This window comes from Desmodus rotundus, chromosome 3, assembly GCF_022682495.2.
Source record: "Desmodus rotundus isolate HL8 chromosome 3, HLdesRot8A.1, whole genome shotgun sequence".
NCBI classification, from domain to species: Eukaryota; Metazoa; Chordata; class Mammalia; order Chiroptera; family Phyllostomidae; genus Desmodus; species Desmodus rotundus.
The window spans coordinates 71,674,238-71,700,786 of NC_071389.1; the positions used below are offsets into that span (position 1 = coordinate 71,674,238).

At 38.3% G+C, this 26,549-nt stretch overlaps 1 protein-coding gene across 2 annotated transcripts; it reads left to right on the forward strand.

Annotated features, from left to right (window-relative positions):
- The first annotated feature begins 1,870 nt into the window (after positions 1–1,870).
- On the forward strand, positions 1,871–11,224 carry PRL (prolactin). 2 transcript variants are annotated; one of them, XM_024565506.4, is made up of 5 exons: positions 1,871–1,981; positions 4,466–4,647; positions 6,518–6,625; positions 8,646–8,825; positions 10,871–11,224. In XM_024565506.4, the coding sequence occupies exons 1-5, from the start codon at positions 1,879–1,881 to the stop codon at positions 11,060–11,062; spliced, it is 765 nt and encodes a 254-aa protein (XP_024421274.2). In that variant the 5' UTR covers positions 1,871–1,878; the 3' UTR covers positions 11,063–11,224. The 2 variants fall into 2 exon arrangements, with proteins under 2 accessions (XP_024421274.2, XP_071077067.1); XM_071220966.1 differs by having other exon boundaries at positions 1,893–1,981; positions 4,463–4,647.
- Positions 11,225–26,549: the final 15,325 nt, after the last annotated feature.

Here is a 26,549-nt window from a genome sequence, read left to right on the forward strand (position 1 = left end):
AGGTGAAAAGTGGGTAACATATATAGCAGAAAAAATAGGACAACTATGACTTTTTGCATAGAATATGCCTTTTGCATTATTTAGATATTGCAGTATCCCATTGACAGGAACGTGGGACTGTGAAGCAGCAAGGCAGCAGACGAGAAATTTCACAGAGAAAACGTGTCTGTTGGAGGTAAATAAACCATGGCCTCCACTGAATAAACACAACTCGAGTTTTCTTAGATTCCTCTTTTCCTGGCTATCTACAATAGTTGCAACACCTTTAATTTTTTTTAAGATTAAGTTGTCAGTTCTTATGAAAGATTTCCCTACTCTTAAATTTCTAGGAGAGGTAGCACAGCATTAATTTCTCTACCACAGGGCACTGCTCTCTGAATAATTCAGACTTTCACTGTCCAGGGGAAAAGGTGGATACCTAGCTTGAGTGTGTGGAATCCTGACCAAACTTTCCATTGTTAGAAACTATAAATCATCACACTTGATATACATGATTCAAAATCTAGTGTTGCTTAAGGTAGGGCAATTAGGAAAAGAGTTAAGTGATGTTAGTCTTGGTTAAGATTTCCACATTCCCATAAGGGGAGTTAGTCTGATGGTTGCTGAAGTATAAATGAGGCAGTAGCAACTATAGAAAAAGTAAATGCCATAGAAAGGGATTATTTTTTTAAGTTGTCTCATCTGTAAATTTACCGTAAGAGACATATGGTAAAATTGAAACTAAAGGTCACGGGCTGCTTTAGATGCATGGACTTAATTTAGAGAAAGTCGTCAACGACTTAGTTTGTATTCATTATAATCATTTCATTTAGGAAATCTCTAAAAGACAAATGGAACTTTTGAGCCCATGAAAGATTAATTTTTGTTCACTTTAGCCCCAGAGTGGCTCCAGGTCAGAGAAATAAAGTGATCATATGTTGGTAATGGTCTATCAGTGCTGTGCTTGAGGAACATGGCAATGACTGCCGAGAATTTTGTTTTACTGCATCATATGTGTACATGTGAGTGTGTGCCTGTTTGCCCTTGAAAACCAGTCTGTCACTTTCCCAAAATCGACTCTCCTAAGGTCAGGAATTTCTTGTTAATCTTTGACATTGGGCAGTGCAATGTCTGTTAAACGATTCATTTCCCAGCCTTTTCATATCCCTCCTGATTCCTCTCGAAGCAATAATCCTTCCAGCATTTCCATTGACTAATTACCTCTACTGTATCCTTGACATTTAATTCCTCCAAGCCTCAGTTTTTTAATCTGTAAACTGGGGATGGTATAACTTTACATATATGTTAAAATCAAAAGAAACTAGCACATAAAAATGCACATTTTGAAATGAAGAACCAGACATATATGCCATTTTAAAAAGGACAAAATAATGTGTAAAAGCAAGAAAAAAATGAGGGAAATGTAATTAGGGTATAATGAAGAACTGAAAATCTGATTTCCTCAATCTTTATTCTATATTTCCTGGTATTTAGTGTATAAGTTTCAAATTCTTGATTTTACCCAGCAAATATGAATTAAAAAAATAATAAAGATTACCCTTTGACAATACAAATGCTATATGCAAGAAGCTGCAGCGAAATAAGGGTAAATTTCAAAGTAAATGACTTCTAAAGTTTTACAGGTTCTCTAACCCAAACTAGTTACCAGATCTCACCTTCATTATTTTTCTCATTTCCTTTTGGTCTAATTAATCAAAATCCTTCTTAGAATGTTCATTTCTGGCCAGTATGTCTTCCTGAATATGAATAAGAAATAAAATACCACTTGATGTTTGAAATTATGGGGGTAATTTCAATGACGGAAATAGATGATTGGTAAAAGGGAAGGAAATATCTGATTAAATATATTCATAAAGGTGTCAAGGGCTTATAAAGCCAATGCCTGGGGAAGAGAAAGCTGTAGGACTACCAGATCTTCTCTGGCGAAGGGTGTTTCCCGACATTCTCACCACCATGGACAACAAAGCGCGCTCATTGAAAGGTATGTGGCACAACTCACTGAGTTGTTGGCTTCAGCAACACTCCTCTGGGGTTACTAATCTGAAATTTTAGCTAACATTCTCTCAGCAAGAGGTTTCAGGTTTATAGAGTTTAGAAAACCTATTTAATCATTTCTCTTTTAAGCAATTATACAAAGGTCCAATAGAATAGAACAGTGGTTCTCAAATGAAGGAATTCTTCTTCCAGAGACATGTCATTAATGTGTGGAGATATTTTGGGTTATCTTGACTGGTACCTAGTGAGTAGAGGTCGGAGATGCTGTTAAACATACTACAATGCACAGGAGAGCACCTAAAACAAGAAATTATCCAGCTGAAAATGCCAGTAATGCCAAGGTTGAGAAATCCTGGACTGGAATAAGACTGAAAGTGTCTTTAGGTCCAATTTATCACAACTCCAGAGGCAGAAACTAAGGTTTTCTTGTACCCAGGCCTCTTGTATCAATTGGTCATAAGTCAACTTGATGAAACTTTCAACCCTGAAGCCGTGATGTAGACAATGATAGCAGAATTGTCTAGTATAATACTGTGTTGATTGGGGTTAAGGCAAATGACATTCCAAAAGGAAAAACAGGCTAGTAACAACGAATCACCTTTACTTTCTTGGTTGACGTTTGCAAAAAAAAAAAAAAGAAAGAAAGAAGTTAGTACGACCATAAAATTTGTTTTATGAAATGAAGAACAAAAATATTTATCAATTTTATCTTAGACTGTGGAAATCCTTCAGATGATAAATGTGCAGGTAAATGTAGTCAGAGTTAAAGAGTATTTATCCAGTTATGAATTTCCTAGAACCAATATTCCAATTTCTCTATCTGCTAAGCACTTTTTGTTTATACCTGTAGATAAATATCCATCCAGCTACATTTCCTGACTATAAGGTACAGAATATAAACTTTTTGGAAACATCACGTTTTTAAAACATTTGAAGTCTATATATGAACCATCTCATAATATTAATATATTTTATTTTGCAGCTAAAAGTTGTTTAGTGGACATTCTATATTAAATATTTTTTAGAGATTTTAGGCGTTTAGGTTTAGGTATTTTTTACACAGAAAACTTTAGCACGTATATAGCTTTATCTTGGACATGTCCAACTACATTTATTAAAGATTCCTTAAAAGTTTTGCTTTTCTGATCAACACATTTTAGTATCAGATATTCTTTTGGAGTCACTTGATGTTAAAAAAAACTTAACATATTGTTTCTTTCCTTTTAAAAGTATAAGTTATTGACATGTTAGAGGTCCACATCTGTCCAACTGCTGAGATAACAAATTGATGACTAAATCATCTCTGATAACTGTCAAAGATTTTAAAGTGGGAGTTTGATATTTATCCACTTTTTTCTGTCTTATAGAGCAGAAAAAAGTGGATAAATAAACTTCTTAAGGCCACTGTTTTCATGGAATCAAAGACTGGTTTTTGTAAGTAATGACAATGGTCTCTGGAAGCACGGAGTCATGGCGGCTATGGATTGTGGTGCCTGTCACACACAGACAGGACTGAGAGCTCACAGGTGTGTGCGGTGGGTGGGACTTGAGGAAGCGAATAAATGGCAGTATTAGCGGCTAGCTTCCTCCACCTACCAATAATAGGACTTGGGGAGAATCCCTTAATCTCTCTAAGCCTTCTGGTTCATCAGTGTAATTTGATGATAATAATGGACAAGGCTATCTCACTGGGCTATTGTAAAACTAAATTCAAATGTTAAAATTTTTGGCAGGGTGTGAGGCATTTTGATCCACGGCGTTACTAAGGTGAGGCAGCAGATCTAGGCTACAGCACCATTTTTTATGTTAGACTTCTCCTCATAGTCAGTACTACCATCAGTGAGACACGGGCTTATTCCTAACAGACATGGAGGTGAAACAAACAGGTCAACTGTGCTGTCCTTGCCATTTCTTTTTTTTTTCTTTTTTTTTTTATTGTTATTCAATTACAGTTGTATGCCTTTTCTCCCCATCCCTCCACCCCACCCCAGGTGAACCCACCTCCCTCCCCCCCTCCACCCTCCCCTTAGTTTTGTCCTTGCCATTTCAGTGTCTAAATGCAAGTGTTAGTCAGTAGAGTGTTGAAAAAATATTATAAAGTCCAAGAGAGCGAGGCTGCTGAAAATCAACAGAAACTCCCAAGACACTAAACTATCTTTGAAGAATGGCTTAAACACTCTGTCTCAAAATTAATTTAAGCTCCAAATGTTTGCAAGGTATAGAAACACTTCTGGGAGAAGTACAAAAATGCAAGAAGCAACCTACTTCTCCAACTATATATCTGTGCAAATATAATTACGTACCTAAATTTACCCAGTGCAAAGTGTTGATTCTTCCCCACCCCAGCTATTATAGTACCGAATCCCGCTGAGGGCCATGTGGAGAGATAAGGCTGTCCTCCACAGGATGGCTTTCGATAACCTCCACGGAATAGACCAGCTGAGAACAGCTCCTGTTTCTGTTTAAGCAGGGTCATTCCTGCTCCTGCTGCTGCTGCTGTCCAACCTGCTCCTGTGCAGGAGCGTGGACTCCCTGCCCATCTGTCCCAGTGGGGCTGTCAACTGCGAAGTGTCCCTCCAAGACCTGTTTGACCGTGCAGTCATCCTGTCTCACTACATCCATAACCTCTCCTCAGAAATGTTCAGTGAATTTGTAAGTACCGCACTTCTTGCTTCTTCCCAGAAGGAACTTTCATGCGAATGACTGAGCTATACCCCACTTTAAACAAGAAAGCCACATGAGTCAAATTTCAAATAATGCACCTTAGAGGTCAAAGAGGCATCATCTGTAAATGAAATGTGAAACAAGAAGAAAGGGACAGTTTCATGAAACACCAAAGGTTTTTAAAGAATGTAACAGTTATTTTTAATTTCCTTTCATTCATTTTGTGTGTGTTTTTTAATTCCACCAAAATTTTCAGCATCTATGTTAGTTGGCTTGGGCTGCCATACACAATATCACAGATTGTGTAACCTGAACAACAGAAATTTCCTTTCTCACGTTGTAGAGGTTATAAGATCAAGGTGCCAGAATGATCAGTTTCTTATAAGACCCCTCTTCATCCCAGCTTGCGTTCTCCCTGTCTCCTCACATGGGAAGAGGGGGGAGGTAAATGGAGGGACTTAGAAAGCAAGAGGAGAATGAGCAAGAGCCAGAGGACACTTTTGCTGTCTCTTCTTATATGAATAATCCTCCTGGATCAGGATTCCACCCTTACGCCCTCATTTAACCTTAATTGCCTCCATAAAGACCCTACTTCCAAATACAGTACATTGGTGGTTGGAGCTTCAACATTTGAATTTGGGGGTGGGAAGACACAGACACCTGACATAAAAAGCTTTTAAGTAGGGCTTAGGGAAAAGAAGCGTGTTGACTTCTTGTCCTTGAACCTAGGGCATGTGTCTGCCAAGGTATTCTTCACCTAACACACTGCAGACGTCTAATAAATGAGGATTGCACTACAATGAGCTGGGCAGATTGGACAAAATTAAATTAAACTGAATGCATGTTAACAAAAGAAACAAATAATAATAGCTAGCTTTCCTGAAACTCAAGAATGCTATGAACTGTTGTTCTAAGATTTCCAGTGTGTGGGTTTAGAACTACAATAGAAGGATTAGTTTAGAAATGGAAGCAATTGTTCTCTTTCTGAGTGAGGTACTTTGAAAGTTGTATGTTAACTCTTATAAGTCAATCAAAGATTGGACAATGGATTAGAACTTCAATAAATCAAAGGATCTTCAGAAAGAATGTGACTCAATGTTTGTAATAAATATGTATTTATGTAGTTTTGTTTACACACTAATTTTTCTTTCATATTAAATTTTTGATTGGCCATCTCTTGTCTTCCAAGTCTTCCTAGCAATCTCTTTAAATTTCCACAATGTTTGCTAATGATTAGGGGTTTTTTTCTGTTAATGTGTTAGCTGTGGTTTTTTCTGCTTGCATTGTCAGCTCATTGCTTAGTATTTCCTGTTTTTCTGACTTATTACATATTTCATCATGATCAACAAACTATACTCTGCATCTATGATGAAGATGGTATAGTTGCATGGATTTAGAGATTAGTCAACAGTAATTTTATAATGCCTATTAAAAGAGTATATCTGTTCAGACCCACATAAACAAGAGATTAAATGGCTAAGTACGAGTACATATGCACTATCACGTTCGGTTCAAGTACTAAAGAAAGGTGATACATAATAACATTTAATATTTAATATTTCAAAAATATTTTTAGTGTTTACTTTCCAAATAGTAATATATGGGAAGAATGAAATTAAGGAAATAGCAAAGAAGGGAAGAGTTTAGAATTTAGGAAAGTTAGTTGAAAAAAATGTTTATAGAAATAATAGAAAGGTAGGGGAAAGGGTGACTTTTTTAGTTCTTGTGTTTTAATTTTTGTGTGGCTCTCCTTTCTAAAAAATTATTATATATCTATCACATGTGTTAATATTTTGGTAATAGATTTATTGATCCAATGCCCAAACAACCCCAATTGAATTTGTTCTATCACTTTCAGGAAAAGCAGTATGCCCAGGGTAAGGGGTTCATTACCAGGGCCATCAACAGCTGCCACACTTCTTCCATCCCTACCCCTGAAGACAAGGAGCAAGCCCAGAAGATCCATGTGAGTCCTTTGTACAGGCTTCTCACCAAAACAACTGAGGCAGTAGATTATTGGGGACGTTATAACAGGTAGTGGTAATTGAACCTGCAGTGCAAGGAGGAGGAAAAATGGCAATGAAAGAGAAGTTACACATTTGGTAAACTATCAGTAGAATCAAATGCAGACTAAATATTGTAGCAGCAAAATAAATAACAGATCTATAAATTGGCCGTGCAGACACGATTTTAATCAATGCATTAGACCCGGGACTGCATATATTATCCCATATGAAAGCATTAACCGAATCGGACTTGCATGTGTGAAATACAGGGTGTGAAAAATTCACGGATGTGTAAGAAATATAAATGCAGTTTTACTTACGACAGGGACTCCTGCAAGGATAGCATTACTGACCGCCACACCATCTGAGCCCTCTCGCCTGGGCTTCCCCTTCACCACACACGAGGCTCTCCCTCTGACTGGCCTCCTTCTCTGACACCACTTCTTCCCTTCTTCATTCTTCACTCACTCCTCTGCCCCCTCTTCCTTCTTAATGATAAGTCTCAGCCCAAAACAGGACCTGTAAATTATCATTTTGCTTCTCATGACTATTGCCTCTGTTCCGATGACAACAAAGTCTGCATATGAAGCTCCAATCATTTACCCCACCTCCAATTTATTTTCATTATAATTTCCCTTCTGATTTCCTACCATAGTCACAGTTAACATGATTTAAAAAAATACATCTTCACATATATAGCTCCCATAAACACAATGTGTTCTCTCCTTCCAACTTTGTTAACATTACCAGCATTCTTTCTGTCTGCTGAGCTCATTAGTAATATGTATAATGATGATAATGATAGTAAGTATAGATAAGTATAATGATGATAATGATTTGTTGATAGTTACTACATTGCCAGACACCTTTCAAAGCACTTTATGTGCATTACTTTATTTAATTCTCATATAAAATCCTATAACACAAAGTGCTGTTATTACACCTACTGACATAAGGAAACCATGGCTTGGAGAGCTGATAGAATTTACACCAGTCACATGGGTAGCAAGCAGTGAGTCTGGGCTTCATCCAATTCAAAACCCTCCCACTTTACTGCTTTGCTACAATGCCCCTAGCAAAACTACCCTGCCATCCACTACATAGCCAGTCCCTCTTTACCTCTCCTTTCTCTCATGTCTCAGTCCGTGCCTCCATTGCAATGCCTAATAGATTCTCCTCTACTCTTCATTTCCCTTACCACTTGACATCAAGATAGCAAACATTTTTAAATCAGAGGTGATCAGCTCTCTAGCATTTCATGCACAATCTTTGTAATAGTAAACGAGCAGACAAACATTCATTGTGAATTCCTTGATGCTCGTATTACAGATACACAGCTTCGTGCCGTTTCAGTCACCGGAGTATGTCAGCAAAGGCAGTGGTCTGAGAGCAGCACGGAGGCAGGGTTGGCACAGATTGAGGAGAGATGTTTCTGAACACTGTATCTTTTTTTCATTGTCTCTTTTTCCTAATTTCGTATTAAAACTAGAAATCACAAACCAATACATTAATGAATAATTTGGTGCATTAATAGGAATTAATCTTTAAATGAAATGATTCGGGCTCGCTGTCATTGACACTGCTGGGATCTGAATGTCCTGAGTCAGGAGGGGCACGTATGGAGCTTCAGCAAAACTCTGGTTTCTACCCATGGACCGGCAAAGCAGTCAAATATGAAACAGTTACCTGTGTAGGCAAATGGTAGAATTTCAGAAGGAAAACAAACTTCTTCATGCCATAAGTTAGAACTCTCATTAAAAGAAGTAGTTATTTAAATAAGCCAGATTTTTTTTTTAAGTTTAGCAAAATATAAGCTAATAGCTTAAATTTTAAATTTTCTCAACTTGTACCACCTAGAAACAACTTTACATACACACAGGACTAACAAAGAGATAATTAGGTCAGCCTCTCTGAGCAAAAATCACATGTAACCCATTGTACTGTGCTTGTTTTAATGCAATTATTTCAATGGTTGCTCAGCACGAAGCCCTTCTGAGCCTGGTCCTTGGAGTGCTGCGCTCCTGGAATGCCCCTCTGTATCATCTAGTGGCGGAAGTCCGCGGTATGCAAGGAGTCCCCGGTGACATCCTATCCAAAGCCGTAGAGGTCGAGGAACGTAACAAACAACTTCTAGAGGGCATGGAGAAGATAGTTGGCCAGGTGAGCAGCCTGGTGACACTTCTTTGGTTTTTGTTTTTCTGGGGTTTTTTTTTTTCATTAATGAAAGAGATGGGCTCTGGGAAGAGGAATGAGTTTTGAAATATCTCATTCTGTAAGAACAAACTTTAAGCGTTTTATATTCTACACTGGTATTAAATAAAGCAAGAGCCGAGTAATTCGTAGTGATAGATTCTACTGTAAGTGAATCTTAGAATTCCAGTGTCATACTGGACAGGTACAGACTTTCCTACACTACACACAAATCCATCCAAGCCTTGGCCCTTCGTGGGGACTGGCATTTAAAATAATTTTAAGGGAAGGAAACTGGAGAGTAGAATCTGCAAGATAATGTTTTCCTCAATGTATTCTAGGCTACCTGTTACTGAAATTTTGCTCGAATACTTTCTCTTTTCTCCCTACACCAATGTGCTAGAGGGAACGGAGAAAAGAGAAAATCAAAATCAGATTGGATGATGTTAATCCCACTCCCCCACCTCGCCCCACTAGACAAATCTGTCAGGGAAGGAAGGAGATTGGAACGACAAGGCAGGGGCATCGATGCTGCCCCAACACCACTAGATTTCAGTGGGTTACAATGAAGGGGGTGTATATTTTCTGAAATGCTCTTTATTTTATAATTTATAGAGAGTTGTGTCATCCTAAATCTTGTTTTGGGGGGCTTCAAAAATGAAACTCAAAGTTACATGTAATCTCCCCAAATAATTTCATATTTATATTAGGAAATATTTTTAATATAGATCTCCGTTTAGGTGGGATCACGTCACCATGAGTGAGGAAACATCTAAACAGCTTTCTGAAGTTCTCAGACATCATGTTGTCATCTAAAGAAAAATACACAATTATAAAAATAACAACAGGAGAGCTATTTTCTTATTGTATACGAACTACATGTTATCATGTGGCATTGGACATTTTCATAGGAGAAGAGTATGTCCAACACAAACACAGAGTGTATGTTACCCTTAGGACAGATGAATGAAACACTAGATGTTCGAGTGATTTTCTTCATTTCTGTGGGCCTACTTTCCAAGGTCATTAATTTGTGCTATACTTCATTTTTTGTTCTTTCTTTGAAAATCATGTATTTATTTATTCTTGTTCATATCATTGTCCCTGACACAGTAAATTTTGTCGTAAGGGTCAAGCACCACAAATAAAAATAAAAAAATTTTAAAAGCAAGCCAACACACCCATGCACACCTTTTATTAAATATAATTTAATTTCCAATAGGAATCCCTGATTTAAGAAGATACTCTTAACATTCAGGAGAAAGTGAGTGTAGTGATCAGACTGTACAATGCCCCCACACTTGAACCTCCTAGCCCTCCAGACTCGCTGACAGCCCTAGTTGCTGAGCTGTTACTGGGTCTCTCAGGTCTCTGGGGACTCCCAACATGCAGAGGCTGATCATGAGCACTGAGCAGCCTGTGCTCCCCATCCATGTTACTCAGTCACCTTTTGTTATCACAGTTGTGCTCCCACCCACCACCCACTCACTACTGGCGGGTCACTGCCAACATCGCCTTTCTAATTGGCACTTTTCCCAGAACCTCCCACCCCACAGACCTCAAAAGAAAGCAGCTATTGCTCATAAAAATTTGGCACTTATCTGTCCTGGGTGGATTGTGAAAGTCTCCTGACTACTTCAGCAGATCATCTTAGTCTTAGTCATCACTGGATTATCTGGACCTTTAAGTATCAAGTACAACCCTCGTCATTTCTAATGTCTCTGCTATGTATACTATATAGAGAATAGAATCAGTTCACAGCAGGAAGAGATCAATGCAATTAATGCGACCGGTCAGGAGACACAGATGAAGAAAACGTTCACTGGAGTTTTGCTTCTAGTTCTTAAACTATAAATATTGATAGATTTCTGATACACTGGCTCAGTAATCAATGCCTCTCTCTGGAGAGTTTCACATTCCTGTCTCTTCCACAAATATTGTTTCAACAATTAGAAAGGACAAAGATAAGCAAATACTAATAAACTCATACTCAGTCACTGTCTTTGGGTCCTTAGGCTTATCCTGGAGTCAAAGAAAATGAGGTCTACTCTGCCTGGTCGGGATTTCCAACTCCGCAGGTGGCCGACGAAGACAGTCGCCTTTTTGCCTTTTATAACCTGCTCCACTGCCTACGCAGGGACTCACACAAGGTGGACAACTATCTCAAGCTCCTGAAGTGCCGAATCATCTATGATAACAACTGCTAAGCTTACATCCATCCCCTCTCTTTCTGAGATGGTTCTTAATGATCCATCCCATAGCGAGCTTCTATTAGTTTTATAGCTTTGTAATGCATGCTTGGTATAATGGGTCTTGTCTTAAAAAAATAAAAACTGACTCCTTAGAGGTGTCAAACTCTAAAAAGGCAATTTGTCAAAGTTTCTTATCTTTATTTACTAGAAAATCAAGAGAAAATTCATCACTACCACTGAGAATTTCCTATTAAAATTTGTCACAAATAGCAGAAGCTAGCACTACTGTTAAATAAGAAAATTAACAGCTTAATTTAGAATCATAGTAAATCATTTGGGTCAAGTTATTAGAATCAAAGAATTTGATCATTATTAATCACGCTGGTCATGCCAACAAGAAGATAGAATTTTCAGCATTCTTTCACAGTACTATGACAGACAAGTACTATGAAATTGTAATGCACCCAATAGCATGAGGTTTACTAACCAGTCTACAATTAGTAGGGTACTGTCTTAGTATGTTCAGGCTACTACCTCAGACTGGGCGGCTTATGAACAACAGAAATTTCGTTCTCACAGTTCTGGAGGTTGGAGTACAAGGACAGAGTGCCAGCACGGTCAGGTGCGGGCCCTCTTCTGCGTCACAGACTTTTCATTGTATCCTCACAGGGCAGAAGGGGCTAGAGAGCTTTGTGAGACTCTTTAATAAGAGCACTAATCCCATTCACGAGAGCCAAACCTCATAACTTAATCACCTGTCAAAGGCCTCACCTACTAGGGCTATCACCTTTGGGGATTAAGAAGATATCAACATATTACTGAATTCTGGGGTAACTCCAACATTCAGACCATGGCAGATACAAACATGCAAGGCCCTCCTCCAGTGGCTGTCTGCAACCATGCTGGACGGAGCTCCCATCTTCTTAGTACCATCTTGGACATAGTCCATCTATTTTCATCACTCTGGGTTTAATAAGTCCAGTCCAGACAGGTTTCAACTCCATCCCATATTCAACCTCTTTAATGCTTTCCTCTCCCCCATTATGGCTCCCAAGCCTCATGGGGAAAGTAGATACCCTCTATCTCCACAAGCTTCTTCTCCCTCCTTCTTCTGGATCTCCATTCCTCTGATATGCTGGATGGGACAGAGGATGAGGAGAGATGAGAAAGTTTTGATGCCACTGACTTATGCGATGCTTTTGTAGCCTTCTCACTGCTGACAGAGACAAAGCTTGAATTCCTTCTGAGTGGCAAGTGTATCTCTTGCGGGGATACCCTACTCTATAGCTTATCGGGGGAAATGCTCTGGCTGGATTCTTCTCTCCACCCCACAGCTCTGACGTGTGCGGTATTCTCCACAGCCCCTCTGCTATTCCCTTCTCCTGCAAGCACCTTGCTGAGTAAAACTGGCTCAACGTCAACTACCTACCAACTGCCACACAGAAAACTCAGGCCTCATAACCACTCTGAACAACTGAATGCCAATCACACCGGATCGCCTCTGACCTCTTCCTGGGGCCTCTAACAACTCTCTTCTCCCCTTCCTCGCATAGACATCAAATGGGTGAGAAACCTGGTTTCATAAGCAGATATTAACCTGAGGAAGGAAATGCCATTCTCTCCTTCCTTTAGATTAAATGACTAATTATCTCTTTTAATAATTGTCTTAGAGAGTTGGCCTTAGAAACATTCCTACTTAGCCACTGAATTGCAGCCCCATCTTCCTACACTTAATTTTCTGTTGATGGAGACTGGAGAGAGGTGACTGCATCGGGGCAGCTCAGCTTATTCAGTTGCCTCCAGACAGCCTGGGAAGAGGGCCTGTCTCTTGCTGCTCTCCTTACAAAGCAATGGCATTGCCAGGCTGTTTTGCAGCAGCTTTAGGGCTTTAGCAGGATTTCCTAGACAATAAACAATAGGAAATATTCCCTCCAACATCCTGATAGAGATGAAGTAAAAAAGGTGAATAGAAAGGGGAACAAAGGGGAAGAAAGGAAGAGGAACAGGGAGGGAACAGAAAACATGAAGAGGAAAAGTCAGTAGAAGACATACTTTGTGAAGCTGCTCTTAGAATACTCTACTTGGTGAAGACCTAAATTTCTATACCGTTACAGCAAATATCTCATGTCTTTCTTTTACCTTATTTTCCTCCTCTCTCTTTCTCTTCCAAAATGTCCCTTTGTATTAGGAGTATTCCTTGCCCTTAATAATTGAGTTGCAATAGCTGTAGAGAGGAACAGAACTTGGCACCTCTTCAGATCACAATTTCACTGCTGAGATTATACCCTAAGAGTCCTGAAACACCAATTCAAAAGAACCTGTGTACCGCAATGTTCACAGCAGCACAATTTACAACAGCCAAGTGCTGGAAGCAACCTAAATGCCCACCAGTAAGTGAGTGGATCAAAAAACTGGTACATTTACACAATGGAATAATATGTAGCCAAAAGAAAGAAAGAGCTCCTACCCTTCGTGACAGCATGGATGGAACTGGAGAGCATTATGCTAAGTGAAATAAGCCAGACAGTGAAAGACAAATACCATATGATCTCACCTATAAGTGGAAGCTAATCAACAAAACAAACAAGCAAGCAAAATATAACCAGAGACATTGAATTAAAGAACAAACTGACAGTAACCAGAGGGGAGGGGGGAGTGGGATAATGGGAGGAAATAGGGGACAGTCCATCAAAGAACATGTATAAAGGACATATGGACAAAGCCAAAGGGGGGAGGTTCGTGGGTGGGAAGCGGGGATGGGTGGGGCGGGGGACTGAAGTGGGGTGAAAATGGAGACAGTTGTCTTTTACTTGAACAAGAAAAAAAAAAGAATTAAAGGCAATTTTCTTCTGCCACGCAAAGAAACATTTCTCCCACATACAGAAACATTGTTTACCAAAACCAATCTCTTCCCTCTTAGCCAGGGTTATTTTTGTCTGAGTCCTGCTCCTGCCTCTGGCTGTGATGACCCAAACCTTTCAGAATACCATGTCGCAAACCAGCCTATCAGTCTCTCCCTTTGTTCCTGCGTGCACACAAAAGGCCAGCTTTCTCATATTGCAGCTCTCTTCTTTTAAAAGGCATGAGAGTATAGAGAAAACTTTATGCACTTTCATAAGTCATTTATTGCTGAAAATATCTAATTCTCTTGTGTTACCCCTTAACTTCCTTTTTTCAATATCTAGATATTTCCAACAGAGAGGATGATATTTATCAGGGGTGAAAATTGTCAATAAAAGGACAATGCCGTTGTATGACACATAAGTTCACCACCAGCCCACATACATCTTCATGTATTCTTCTCTTAAAGGTTTATTCCAAGCACAAAGTTAAGACTTCAGATAAATAACTGAGGTGGTGATATTAAAAGGCCTCTCCCTGCTTGACCGTGACATATAAACTGAATACTGTAGTTTTCAGACAAGACTGAGCAGAGTCATGGGTATTCTGTAGAGTCAGCAAGGGGTAGCTAGAAAGAGAATATTTGGGGAAAATATAATAATCACTCCCCTGTCAACCAAGTGAGTTGTTTTTTCTCTTTTTTACAGATTTCTGTGTAAGATTACATTTAAAGAAATGGCCCTGCTATAGCAACAACAGCAATGGTTACAAAAAAAGAAACAAACAAATACATGGAAACCCTTGAAATTAACTGATCACATAGATTAGTAACCATGTGGTATAGGTACTACAAGGACTGAAAGAGAGGTAAGAAAACTATCTTACAGAATTTTGTTCTCAAGTTGTAGAAAAGAGTGTGTTACATAAATATGCAAATTACTATAGTATACGGTAGACAAAAGATAGTGTCATGGGCGATGCTAAGTAACGTGCTAGAGTACGTGAAGGGCAGCTAGGAGACATCTGCTCATGAGAAGGAGGAAGTATTTTTAGTGACACCATTGTGACGGCTTTATGATGAAGTTTTGAAGGGTTGATGGGATATTGTTAGGCAAAGACAGGAAGATGGCATATATGTCAATTCATTTAGAATCATTTAATAATATAAGTATCTCCTGCATCCTGAGCAAAAAGGAACTGAAGTGTCAATACATATAGTATAATAAGGTATCAGGAAACAATCAAGTTTGACCAAAACCCAAGAAATGTTCACTTTTTTTTAAACAGACATGTAATACCTCTGATGATTACACTCCCATCACGTGCTATACACATTACAGTGAGGTAATAATGGGGGAAACCCTTTTAGGGATTTTAAGTGTGTTGTGGAGAGTCATTTGTCCCAATTTGGAGAGATTATACTTATTCTACAAGGCAAGAGGAAACCAAACATTTTAGGGCAGGAGAGAAATATGTCCAGAATTGGAAAATAGAAAAATGAATCTGGTTTGGAGGGTTGTGGAAGGGTAGGAATAGTAGAGGAAACCAAGCAGGCCAGAAATTAGTTGGAATATTACTATGACCCTCTAAAAGAAAATCAGAAAGGACTCTGCCTGGAGGATAGAAGAAAGAAGCAAAGGATGTGAAAAATCTAGAAACAGCAATAGAACTCTACTGTACAGAGGGAATGAGGCAGATATGAATCAAAAAGTCACCCAAGAACATAGACCAAATAAATGATGGTAAAGTCAGAGAGAGAGAGATGAGAAGGTAAATTAAGGTTTTGTCCAAATACATTTGAATTTTATTTTCCTGTATTTCATCAACTTTGCACCAGAAATTATCAAAAATGTTAACTTACTTTAGCAAATCATAGATGAGTACATTCATCCACTTTCTCCGAGAGTTTTCACTCCTTTCTCCTAAATCCACCCCTGTTTACTGTTCCTTCAATGCCTTCCTCTCAGCAGATGGTCAGTTAATCACTAATCCAATAAAGAATTAAAAGCGTTCTCCCTAAGATAATACTCATATCAAAGGACCCTTGAAAGAAAAGCTTTCTAATCCCCCCAAATAAAACTCTAATAGGGAAGTGACTGTTCTTCAGAACCGTCTTTCCCAAATGCCCCATAAGAAGACATACAGGACCCTGCTACTTAGAAATTTGTGGCAATAATTTTAATCTATTTGGATAGTAAAGATATAAAAGACAAATGAAGCAACAAAAGACACTTAAAATGCAATGCATGTACAAGTGAAAAAGATAACGTGCTTTAAAAACAGACCCATGCCTGCATGTCATACCAGCCTGACAGGAGCCAGGTGAGCCTAATCAGGGTGGCTTCTTCAGCGAAGGCTTTCTATTGGCACTGAGAAATCTTATTCAATTCATCTACTTACATGTGATTCTTTGATTCAAAGACTCAGCGCCACTCATTCTACTTAATTGCATTAAGTCAAAGGAATATACTTATTGAATATTTTAAAGTTGCCAAGAAAGTAGTAGGTCTTAAAAATTCTCTTCACAAGAAAAATGTAACTACGTATGATGACAAATGTCAGCTAGACATATTGTGGTGATTATTTTGAGTATATACAAATTTGAATCATTATGCTGTACACCTGAAACTAACGTAATATTCTATGTGAATTAGATCTCAATATAAAACAAAAAATAAAAATTTAAAAATAAATTTTAAAATGTTTAAAGAAAAACACTTAAATTTGGATAAAGAAAGCAAATCAAGTAGTTTTTAAGGCGGGGGAGGGTGTAAGATACATTCTAGCTAGCATATTGGGTCTAAAACCTCTCCACCACATGCAGAGCAAGAGAACAGAGAGTGACCTAACCTTGGAACATTAACTGCAGAAAGCTTTAGCTATGATAGCTTAAAAAAAATGCACAGTAAATTCTAAAACTTGCAGGCTAGCCCAGTAGTCTACCCTACTACTGGTTATTAAACACGTATTTAGTTAACTTGCACTTCCCCCAGGCACTGTTGTACTGCTAGGTTCACATCCGTGACCAAAGCAGACTGACACCCCTCATGAAACTGATATTCTGTAGCTGGGGAAGAGAGACGACCTACACAAACATGAATACAAGTACATCATATACAGGTTCCCTTGCTGTCTGACCGTAGAGTGTTCCTATGATACCTTTCATAAACCAACATGGCATAAAGTGAAGAAGCAATTACCACTAATTTACATGGAAAAATTTTTGAGCATTCCAACCAAAAATTCAACACACAGACCTTTATTTCACTCACCATGATCGAAATCCTCAATTATGTCCAGTTTTACACTAATTGTAACACCCTTAAGAGCTTTCTTAGGCTGTTCTGATGCCTTAGAACACACCTTGTTAACAGATGCACAGAATAAATCAAGATAAACCACAGCTGCTCAGAGACACAGGTCCAAGCTATGGCAGCTGAATCTGCGATGCTGGGTGTGGTTCCGGAGGAAGCGGAAGGATATCGGCAGGGCCACTCTCACTGCTCGAGGTGTGGACAAATGCTGCTTCTGTAACTGCTGGTGCAAAACAACTACCAAACGTTCATTATTTTCACTTTTCTCCTTTTTTCATAAAAGCAAAGTCCTCTTCAGATTTCTTTGCTAGCAAAAGCAAGTAGTAACATAGGTCTTCACAAAAGCAAAGTGAAGTTAACACAAACTGGAAAAGCAGAAATACCTGTAGTGTGTAGGTGCTCTGTGCTATGGGAAAAAGGAAGTAGTAAAGCAGAGTAAGGAGCTTAGGGTGGAAAGGTGGAAAAAGGAAAGGAATTTTTAAAGATAGATTAGGGCTCACTGAGGGCAACAACCCCTGACTTTCCTCTGGTAAGTCATGCAAACACGTGCTCCTTGCATTCCGGGTTCACATGCTGTCCTGTCCAACAGGTTTCTTCCTCTTCTGTGCAACTTCAAAAACGTTTTTTCTCTGAGGCTCTAAGAAAGATAGATGTGTGTTCTTAAAACTCATGCAAACATAAAAATTCTGAACACTCTGCCTCTCTTCAGTTGAATTAAAAGATTTTATAAATAATTTGGGATAAATTCCCCAGATTAAGTAACTTTTTATGCAGCAAACGTTGACAGTCTTCTGTTTCCTGAGTCATTAATCTCCAAACTATTTTGACTTTACAGCACCCTATCAGTGCCCTGAATTTCATAATTTTAAAATGTTATACATGTATTGCTGTTGTAATATATCATGGCATTTAAAAACATACATAAAATACAAATTAAAGGACAATGAGATTAAAATAAATAGAAATAGATATGCTGATATTTTCTTCCCAAATGGATGAGGGCACTCACACTTAAGGCCAATGGAGTGATGGATTCTGTAGGCACACACATAATTATTCCACAGTTGTTACTACCATTAAATAATTTATTTTACATACAATTTAAATCAAAGCTCTCAGAATGCCACAAGGGGCAGGGAATAGAATTATGTGTTATCTCCCTTCATATGAATGCATAAAATTTTGTAATCTCAATTAAATAGTCACCATTAGTTGTTTTATCCCATCAATTCATCTACTGCTAAATAATAATCCAAATTTTACAATAGATTTCTTTTCTTCAAGGGCTTAATTCTGAAGGCATGCCAAAAACAGAGAAATGCCCAGCAAGAATAAACAAATTTAGGATGGTTATCGTTATATGCACATATCTATTTGTATAGAGAATTAACCAAGAAATACAAAAGACTTAAAATTGGAGGGAACAGAAAGCGTACCCACTCGGAGATAGATGTGCGTATTGTCTACAGTAAACTTAGGTCCTCACTGTCCTTTACAGGTTCTTGGAACTATAGCAAAACAACATATCATGCAACCAATTATACCAAAGACTAATTGATTTTAAAAAAAGACAATGAAGGAAGTGTTACTCAAGGACTTGCTATACTTCCTCTGCTTCCTATGGCTTCCAAAGAAAGAGGGTTCCACAACTTCCATCTCCTTCTGCCTGGCATGGAGTCTTCCCTCCACAACTTCCTTCATTATAATGTCTCCTCTAGGTACGAAACAGACCCGGACTTCAGGTCCAGACAAGGTGGTATACATCTGCTTGTGTTCACTCTTCATCCTGGAAATAACAAGAGGCCACTAAAAAAGATTTCAGGTACTTGGTAAGAAGAAGATGAACTAGTTTGGGACCTGAAGACTGGAGAAGAAACACAGCAGTACCCAATGGAGGAAGGTGACCGAGGCCCAGCATTTCCTGACTTCACCCACGATCCAAAGGCAGCTTGGGTAGGGCCATTCCTCCCTAGACAGAACATGCATGACACCAGGTAAGCTGGACTGGATCACTAAGGAAGATGTGCAGGGATAAGTACTCTCCTGGCAGAGACTCAAGGATGTCACATAGCATGAACAAGAGACATCACACAAGCAGTCTGGTTCTGGAAGCTTCTTTGTCCCCATGGGCCTGTGACTCCCCTATAGAGGGCACCTGTGAGGGGATCCCACCACAACAAGTAGCTTAGCCAGGAAACACTCTCTGTCCACCTCACAGGGGAAGGAAGACCCTGTCAGAACAAGTGTCTGGACGAGGAAGCTTCCCCAAGACTGAAATTTCCTTCCACACTGGGGACATGAGAGTGGTTGGGTAGGAACAGCAGAAGGGACTCAACCACACAGGCAGCAGAGCACAGAATGCCTCTTTGTCTCCAGGAACCTAAAACTCCCTCCTCTGGATGGGGACACTGGGGCAGCTGAGGCAGCTGGGACACTGGTAGGGGATTAAGACATAAATTCTTATTCAGAAAGCCTCTTTCCGTGAAAGACCAGGCTGCCTTCTATCTCCTAGAGACACACAGAGGTTTAGCCTGAAGAAATCCCTTCTGCTACCTCAGGCAGCATCATCAAGGGCCAGTGGGAGCCCAGCAGCATCAGATGAGTCAAACAGACTCATCTGTTGGAACACTAAACTGTCAGTGGAACCAAAGCCCACAAACTAAGTCAGGAACTGCATGCTCAGTCTGAACAGTGTGGCTTTCTGCTACAACCAGATTTAAACAGGATCCCACAGTCTTTGAACAAAAGACAAAATGTCCAAGCAACAACTGAAAATGATTGCTATACCTAGAATGGGAAAAGACAACCAACTAATGCCAACACTGAAATTAATCAGATGTAATTACCTGACAGAGGTTTTGAAATGGACATCCTAAAAGCACTTCAAGATAAATTACAAATTCTCTTGTGTAATTTAAACCTGTGTAAATTAAATAACACATTTCTAAATGATCCAGAGGTCAAAAAGAAAAAAATTAATATAATTAAATGCATAGAACTCAGTTTAAAAAATGAAAGCACAATATATCAAAATATGTGGGATGTAACTAAAGCAGTACTGAGAGGGAAATTGATAGTACCAAATGGTTACATTAGAAATAAGGAAAAGTTTGAAATCAATTATAAAATCTCATACATCAACAAACTATAAAAAAGGTAAAGTAAACCCAACACAAGCAGAAGGAAATAATACAATTAATAGTAGATCAATGAAAGTGAAAATAGGAAAACAATCAAACAATGAAACAAAAATCTTTGATTCTTTGAAAAAATCAACAAAGTTGATAAACCTCTAGAGAAATCAATAAAATGAAAAGATAGAAGACACAAATCACCCACATTAGGAAAAAATAGGTATCACAGATCCTACAGCCATTTTTAAAATTTAACAAAGAAGAATACAAATAATTTCAAACTCATGAAGTTGACATCTTAGAAGAAATGACCAGTTCCTCAAAATTCACAAATTACCACACCCCAACCAGGAATTAGATTATCTGACTGGACCTACCACCTTCAGTGGCATTGAAATTATAACAATCTTAAAGCTGCTGAAAAATAAACCTTCAGTCCCAGAGGTTGTTACTATAGAATTCTACTGAAAATTTAAAGAAAAATTAAGATCAAATTTACACATCTCTCTGAGAAAATAGAAGAGAACGAAACCCTTCCCAACTAATTTGATGAAGCCAGTATTGCCTTATACCAAAAACAAAGGTAAAACAAAAAACCCAAAACAAAACAAAAAACTATAGAACACTATCTCAGAAGTTTATTTATTTATTTATTGTATAATATCTCATAAATTTAGATTTAAAATTCCTCACTCTCACAAACACAAATCAGCTAACTTAACCCAACAACACGTAAAAACAGACCTTGAACTGCTCCTGGTCCCCTCTTATTTCTGGTTGCACCACTTACCTCTTCAAAGTGTTTAAATAAGTCAGTAATACAGTCAGTTGGGGCCTTAGTGAAAATATTATTATAGCAATATAGTGACAGGTACCCAAGTCTAGACCAAATCAGAAATTGACTTTTCCCATTAAAGTTCATCATGCCAAGGGTGATTCTAAATGTCTATCAATATCACATCAAGTACTTTTTTATAAGATGAAGGAAACCTTCTACAGCATAAAATATATGGATGTACTTGATATTCTCTATTTGCACATCCAGAACCACTCTTGATCCTTTTCTATTCTCTTATAGGCCTTTGAAGGCTGTCCTGACCAGACTGCTCCCTCCGGCTCCCTTGGCCTCTCTGGCGTCTACTTGAGCAAGAGATTAGAGAGTCAGTGGAGAAAGAGATTAGTGTCCAGGTTTTTCACTGAATCCCAGAGCTCTGGTCAGATGCCTTCTCCTACTACAGCTACCTACAAGCTCTACAGGTTCCAGTGTCCACTGCCTCCCTTTGTCCCTCCAGACCTTAAGGTGTTAATGTCTTTCTACCTTTGCCTGTCCCCAAAACTTTTGTTGTTCCTTTTAGGTTACCCTTAACTCTGATCACAACTTCCTACTACCCCCTCAAGCTCATCATGCTCTCCTGATTTTCCTCTTTTGAGTATACAACCTTGTGTCGTGACAATGATGTAGATGAACACAGAGCTGCTACATGAAAATGGTCCCTCTGGGATCAATCACTAATGTGCCTATAGCAGATGAGTGACATCTTTTTTCCTGACTCCAAAATCAAATATAGAAACATCTGCAGATGCCCACAAACTCAGGTAAAAATAATTGGAAAAAATCAATTTTTCAGATATGTTTTAACTTTTTATATAATTTTGTAGATATTTCAGCCAATATTTTTGGCATAAAAAGGGAGTTTCTTATCCAGATATCCAGATAACTACCCAGTAGGATTCATTGGATATTAGAAGTAGAAGGAAACTTGGATTCAACCAGACAACGCTCTCATTCCGAAATCTATAAACAAATCCAAGAATAAGTCACTTATCTAAACTCATAAAACTAGAGGGAAAAAATAGAAACAGAAACTAAGTTTCCTAATTTCAACCCAATGTGCATGTAATAAACAGTGCTATGGCTTCAAAACTCTCCTTTTGAAGTAAATACAAGCTTGAACATGCACTGCTGAAAATCTTTCTCACATAAAACGATGTGTCTCATAACTTTAAACATGCTATAAGCATATGTGACATATGCTTCAGAGGTAAAATTGCACTGAACAGATAAATGCCATACCCTAAGTAGGCTGAAAGCAGGAATTCAACTCTAAATAGTAATCAAGGTCATATTTTTGCCATGGCTACTGAGGGGCCAGAAAACAGCATATTTTTTAAAATTATAAAAATAAAAACAGAATAGTTTAGCTAACTTCTAAAACTCTCATTAATTGTATTCATATTTTGTATCAGTCACATTCCTGTGATTTGGTCACCAAGTAAATTCTTCTACATGACCATTAAGTTCTCACAGGTTCCTGGATGTCTGTGTTCCTGACAATCGGTCTCTTCCTCGGCTATACAATTACCAGCAAAGCTCCTTCAGGCAGGCTCATATGTCATCTATGAACTCAGCCAAATATCACATACCATATGTCAATATTTCTGCTCATATGTCCTAAATATATTTCCAAACAATTTTTATTTGGAAGCTAAAGTGACTATCAGACAACATTTCGGAAATACCTCCTTTTCTCTGGGCTTTATGCCTGTGTTTATAGATGTCCTTCCATAACTGAACATAGAGGGGAAAATGTACTTTTTATGGCAGTAATTTTTTTCTCTTTTCCCCCCATTTATTCAGCTGGGAAGAGGAAATGAAAAAATATGAGCAATGGAGTTGAACATACTATAAACTACATCTATTTTTGGCAGGCAGCAGACCTATGTACTGTCTTTGCAGTGGTGTGGGACGAACTTAACTGCTTCCGTTTGGTTTTGCTTAGGCTAGGATCTCATGTAGTGTATTTCTCTAAAGTGACAGCAAAGTACACAAAGACAATATGGAGCATAAGGCAGATGCTAAAAGCAGGGTGAACCCAAACTAGTCCGATCATATTGCTATCATTTTTCAGCCTGTGTTTACAGGACTAAGCTTACCTTGAGTGAAATCTCATATATTTTCAAAGTCCACCATCTCAAACACACCAACTAAAGCAAGCAACAAGAACAATCCATGGACATTTGAAAACCAGTCAGCCATAGCTCTGACTGAACAGAGGGTATTGATAGGGAAAAAAGGGAGGTAACTGAAAAAATATTTTCCGGACACTAAAGATAGGTAGTTGAATAAAATTTAAAAGAAATCATTCCTAAGGTATAGAATGCCCGCTTGGCATCCTGAAGATCAAATATCCATAATGTGTATTCAATTATCAACTTTAGTATTATTCTTATAAGACAGAAAACAAAGAATAAAAGACACATTGCTTTTACTGGAAAAAAAAAACTCCGAGGCCTAAAGAGGGTGCTGTGCACAGGCAGGGGTGCAGAAAAGAAGACAGGAGGGTGCAAAAGGAAAACCTCATCAGCTCTGAAGGGTGCACTGAGTACAATTCTGGACCCAGAGAAGGAGAAAATGCACGTCCTCTATTTATTCCTTCCAAAGCAAATGGGGCCAGAATTCAGGGGAACAACTTAAGTTCAACTTTTCAGCTTTAAGAATAGGAAAATAAACTTCCATGAACCAACATTTAAATCTAACCACCAAGCTAAAAAACACTTCAAGGGCAAATGAGTTCAAAATGGCTTACAAATGAACTCTTGGAATAAAACAATTCCTAGGTGAGAGATTTCCTACAAAGAGGCAAACACAGAAAAGATTACCCCAGGAACCCATTTCCTATGTCTTGGAAAACCTATAATGTTGTAGAAAGAGGCAAGTTAAATTTTAAAATTACTCTGAACCACCAAATAATATATATTTTGGGTAAAATAACTTTAGGTCTTTTTTTTTACTGTTGCTCAAGCATAGTTGTCTCCATTTTCCCACCACCACTTTCCCCCGCCCCACCCACCCCAACCTCCCACCTACTTTAGTTCTGTAAGAGAGTTTGGCAAAGTCGCTATGCCACCATGCATTAACTTGACATCTACTGTTCAGTAACACCATGTGCATAATTGTATTTGACTTTATGTAACCCATTAACTTGTTTATTGGTATGTAGTGAGACTAGGAACTAAGACTTGAAAAATAAGTTGTTTAAATGAATTAATTATTTAAAGTGTGATTGGCTCTCCCAATTTTATTGATAACATTCTTATCTATCATGATGATATTCAAATCACTGATGGCCTAATTTTCCAATTTTAAAATATTTTGGGGACAAGTGAAATTACCTTTTTTAGTGATTTATTCCTTTAGTTATGTGTTTATATTCTGCTTCCCCTGACTACAGTCCAAATTTCATGAGTACAAGTACTTCACATTGTTCACCCCTAAATCTCCAGTGCCTAGAATAACAGGGGGCACAGAGGAGTTGTTGAAGAAATGAATGAAAGAATGTTATAATAAATTATGTAATAGAATGATATTTCTATATCCATCTTATTCAAAAAGTATAAATGCTAAAGCTACTAATGGGATATTTGAATCCGTGGTTAATTAGTTGAAATAGAATAATCTTAAATTCTAATTACTTCTACATATCTTTCAGTTAGCAGTAAATCATTAGCTTAACCGCAACCAGTGCGGTAACCATCTCGGTCTCTACAAAAGATTTCAGGTTCAATAGAACTATTCTAAATATAATCCTATCAGACAAATGCTAAGGAAAATAATTCTAAGCCACTAAAGACCAATACCACCTAACAGTAGAAGGCTCTTGGCTTGAAAGTCAAGAGACCAAGAATCTAGTCTAAACATTTACTTACTAATTGCGGGAACATGTGTAGATCATCTGACCTCTCAGAGCTAAACCCTCATATGTAAAATGTCAGGATTGAATATAATTTCCAAGACCTATTTTAGTTTTAAACTTCAATCAAGGCAATAAATTGTTAGCTAGCAGGAAAAAGTACCATATACACACACACACATGTGTATATATATATAAAATAGCAGATAACACACGTAGTTCTTACTAAGTGCAGACATTCTTCCTTTGATTAGCAAGCAAAATCTTCACAAACAGAGCTATGAGGTAGCTTTCATCCTCTTCATTTTAGACAAAGGGAAAGGGAAACTGAGGCCAAGACAGTTTAAGTGACTTTCTAAGGTCCCAATAGATAGACATGCACCGCCAAAGACCCCAAGTGGTCTGCTCTCTGCCTGCCCCGTATCATCCTGGCTTATCTCTTCTGACATCTCTGCACTTAAACCGTGCAGGGCTTGTCTTGGACCCTGAGCACACAGACTTAATCCCATCTAAGACACTTTGCACTAGTTCTTTCCCTTGCTCGGAGGATTCTTTGCCCAGATCTTTGCATGACCGGTCCCCTCTCCCATTTGTCTCATATCAAAGATTAGTGGCCTGCCCTGATTTCTCTAACTAAAGTCATCCCTACACAGTTACTTCTTTTGCTTCGTAGCATCCATAGCCATCTGAAATTATCTCATTTAGTTGTTTGTTAATTCGTTTATGTGTTTATTATCTGCCTTCCCTGACTAGGATATAAATTCCACTAGGGCAGGGATTTTAAATTTAGATCACTGTATCTTCAGTACCTAGAATAGTACAGCAAACAGAGTAGTTACTGACTGCAGGAATAAATTCACAAGCAAATGAATGATAATCTAATAAAAATGATTTTCCTATATTCACCTTAGTTTTTCAAAAGTATAAATGCTAAAGCTACTCACAGAATACATTGGATCTCTGCTATTCCATTTAAGTAAGAAACATTTCCAGACAAAGAAGAAATGAGTTTACTGACAAATTTAGTACTAGCACATACCAGGATTTTTGCTTTCCTGTCACCTCCTATTAAGATAATTATGTAAACATTTCATTTTTTTATTAAATGAGTATTTTCAATTCAGAGAAGAGTTCAGATCTTTTACTAAATCACCCAAGAAACTGAGTGACAATATGAGTCATCAAAAACATTAAGCTCACAGAATCTAATATTTCCAAGAAGCTTGAAATTTTATATTAAAATTTATATGCTTAAAGAGCATAGCACAAGTGATCTGCAGAAACGGAAGCGTCAGCACATGTGTCGTGCCTTCCCTGGGGAAGGCAGCAAAGTTTTATCAGTACAGAAAAAGCCTGTAGAGGGAATGGTGGGCAAATCTTGAGGGCGGCCTGACTGCACATGGACGCAGCTTAAAGAACGCCAGGGGTCCTAGACTTGGAGAACATGACAATGAAAGGTCAGAACCTTCACTGTTCTCAAAACTCTCATGCGTGCTTCCATAAATTATTTAAGGTAGCTTTC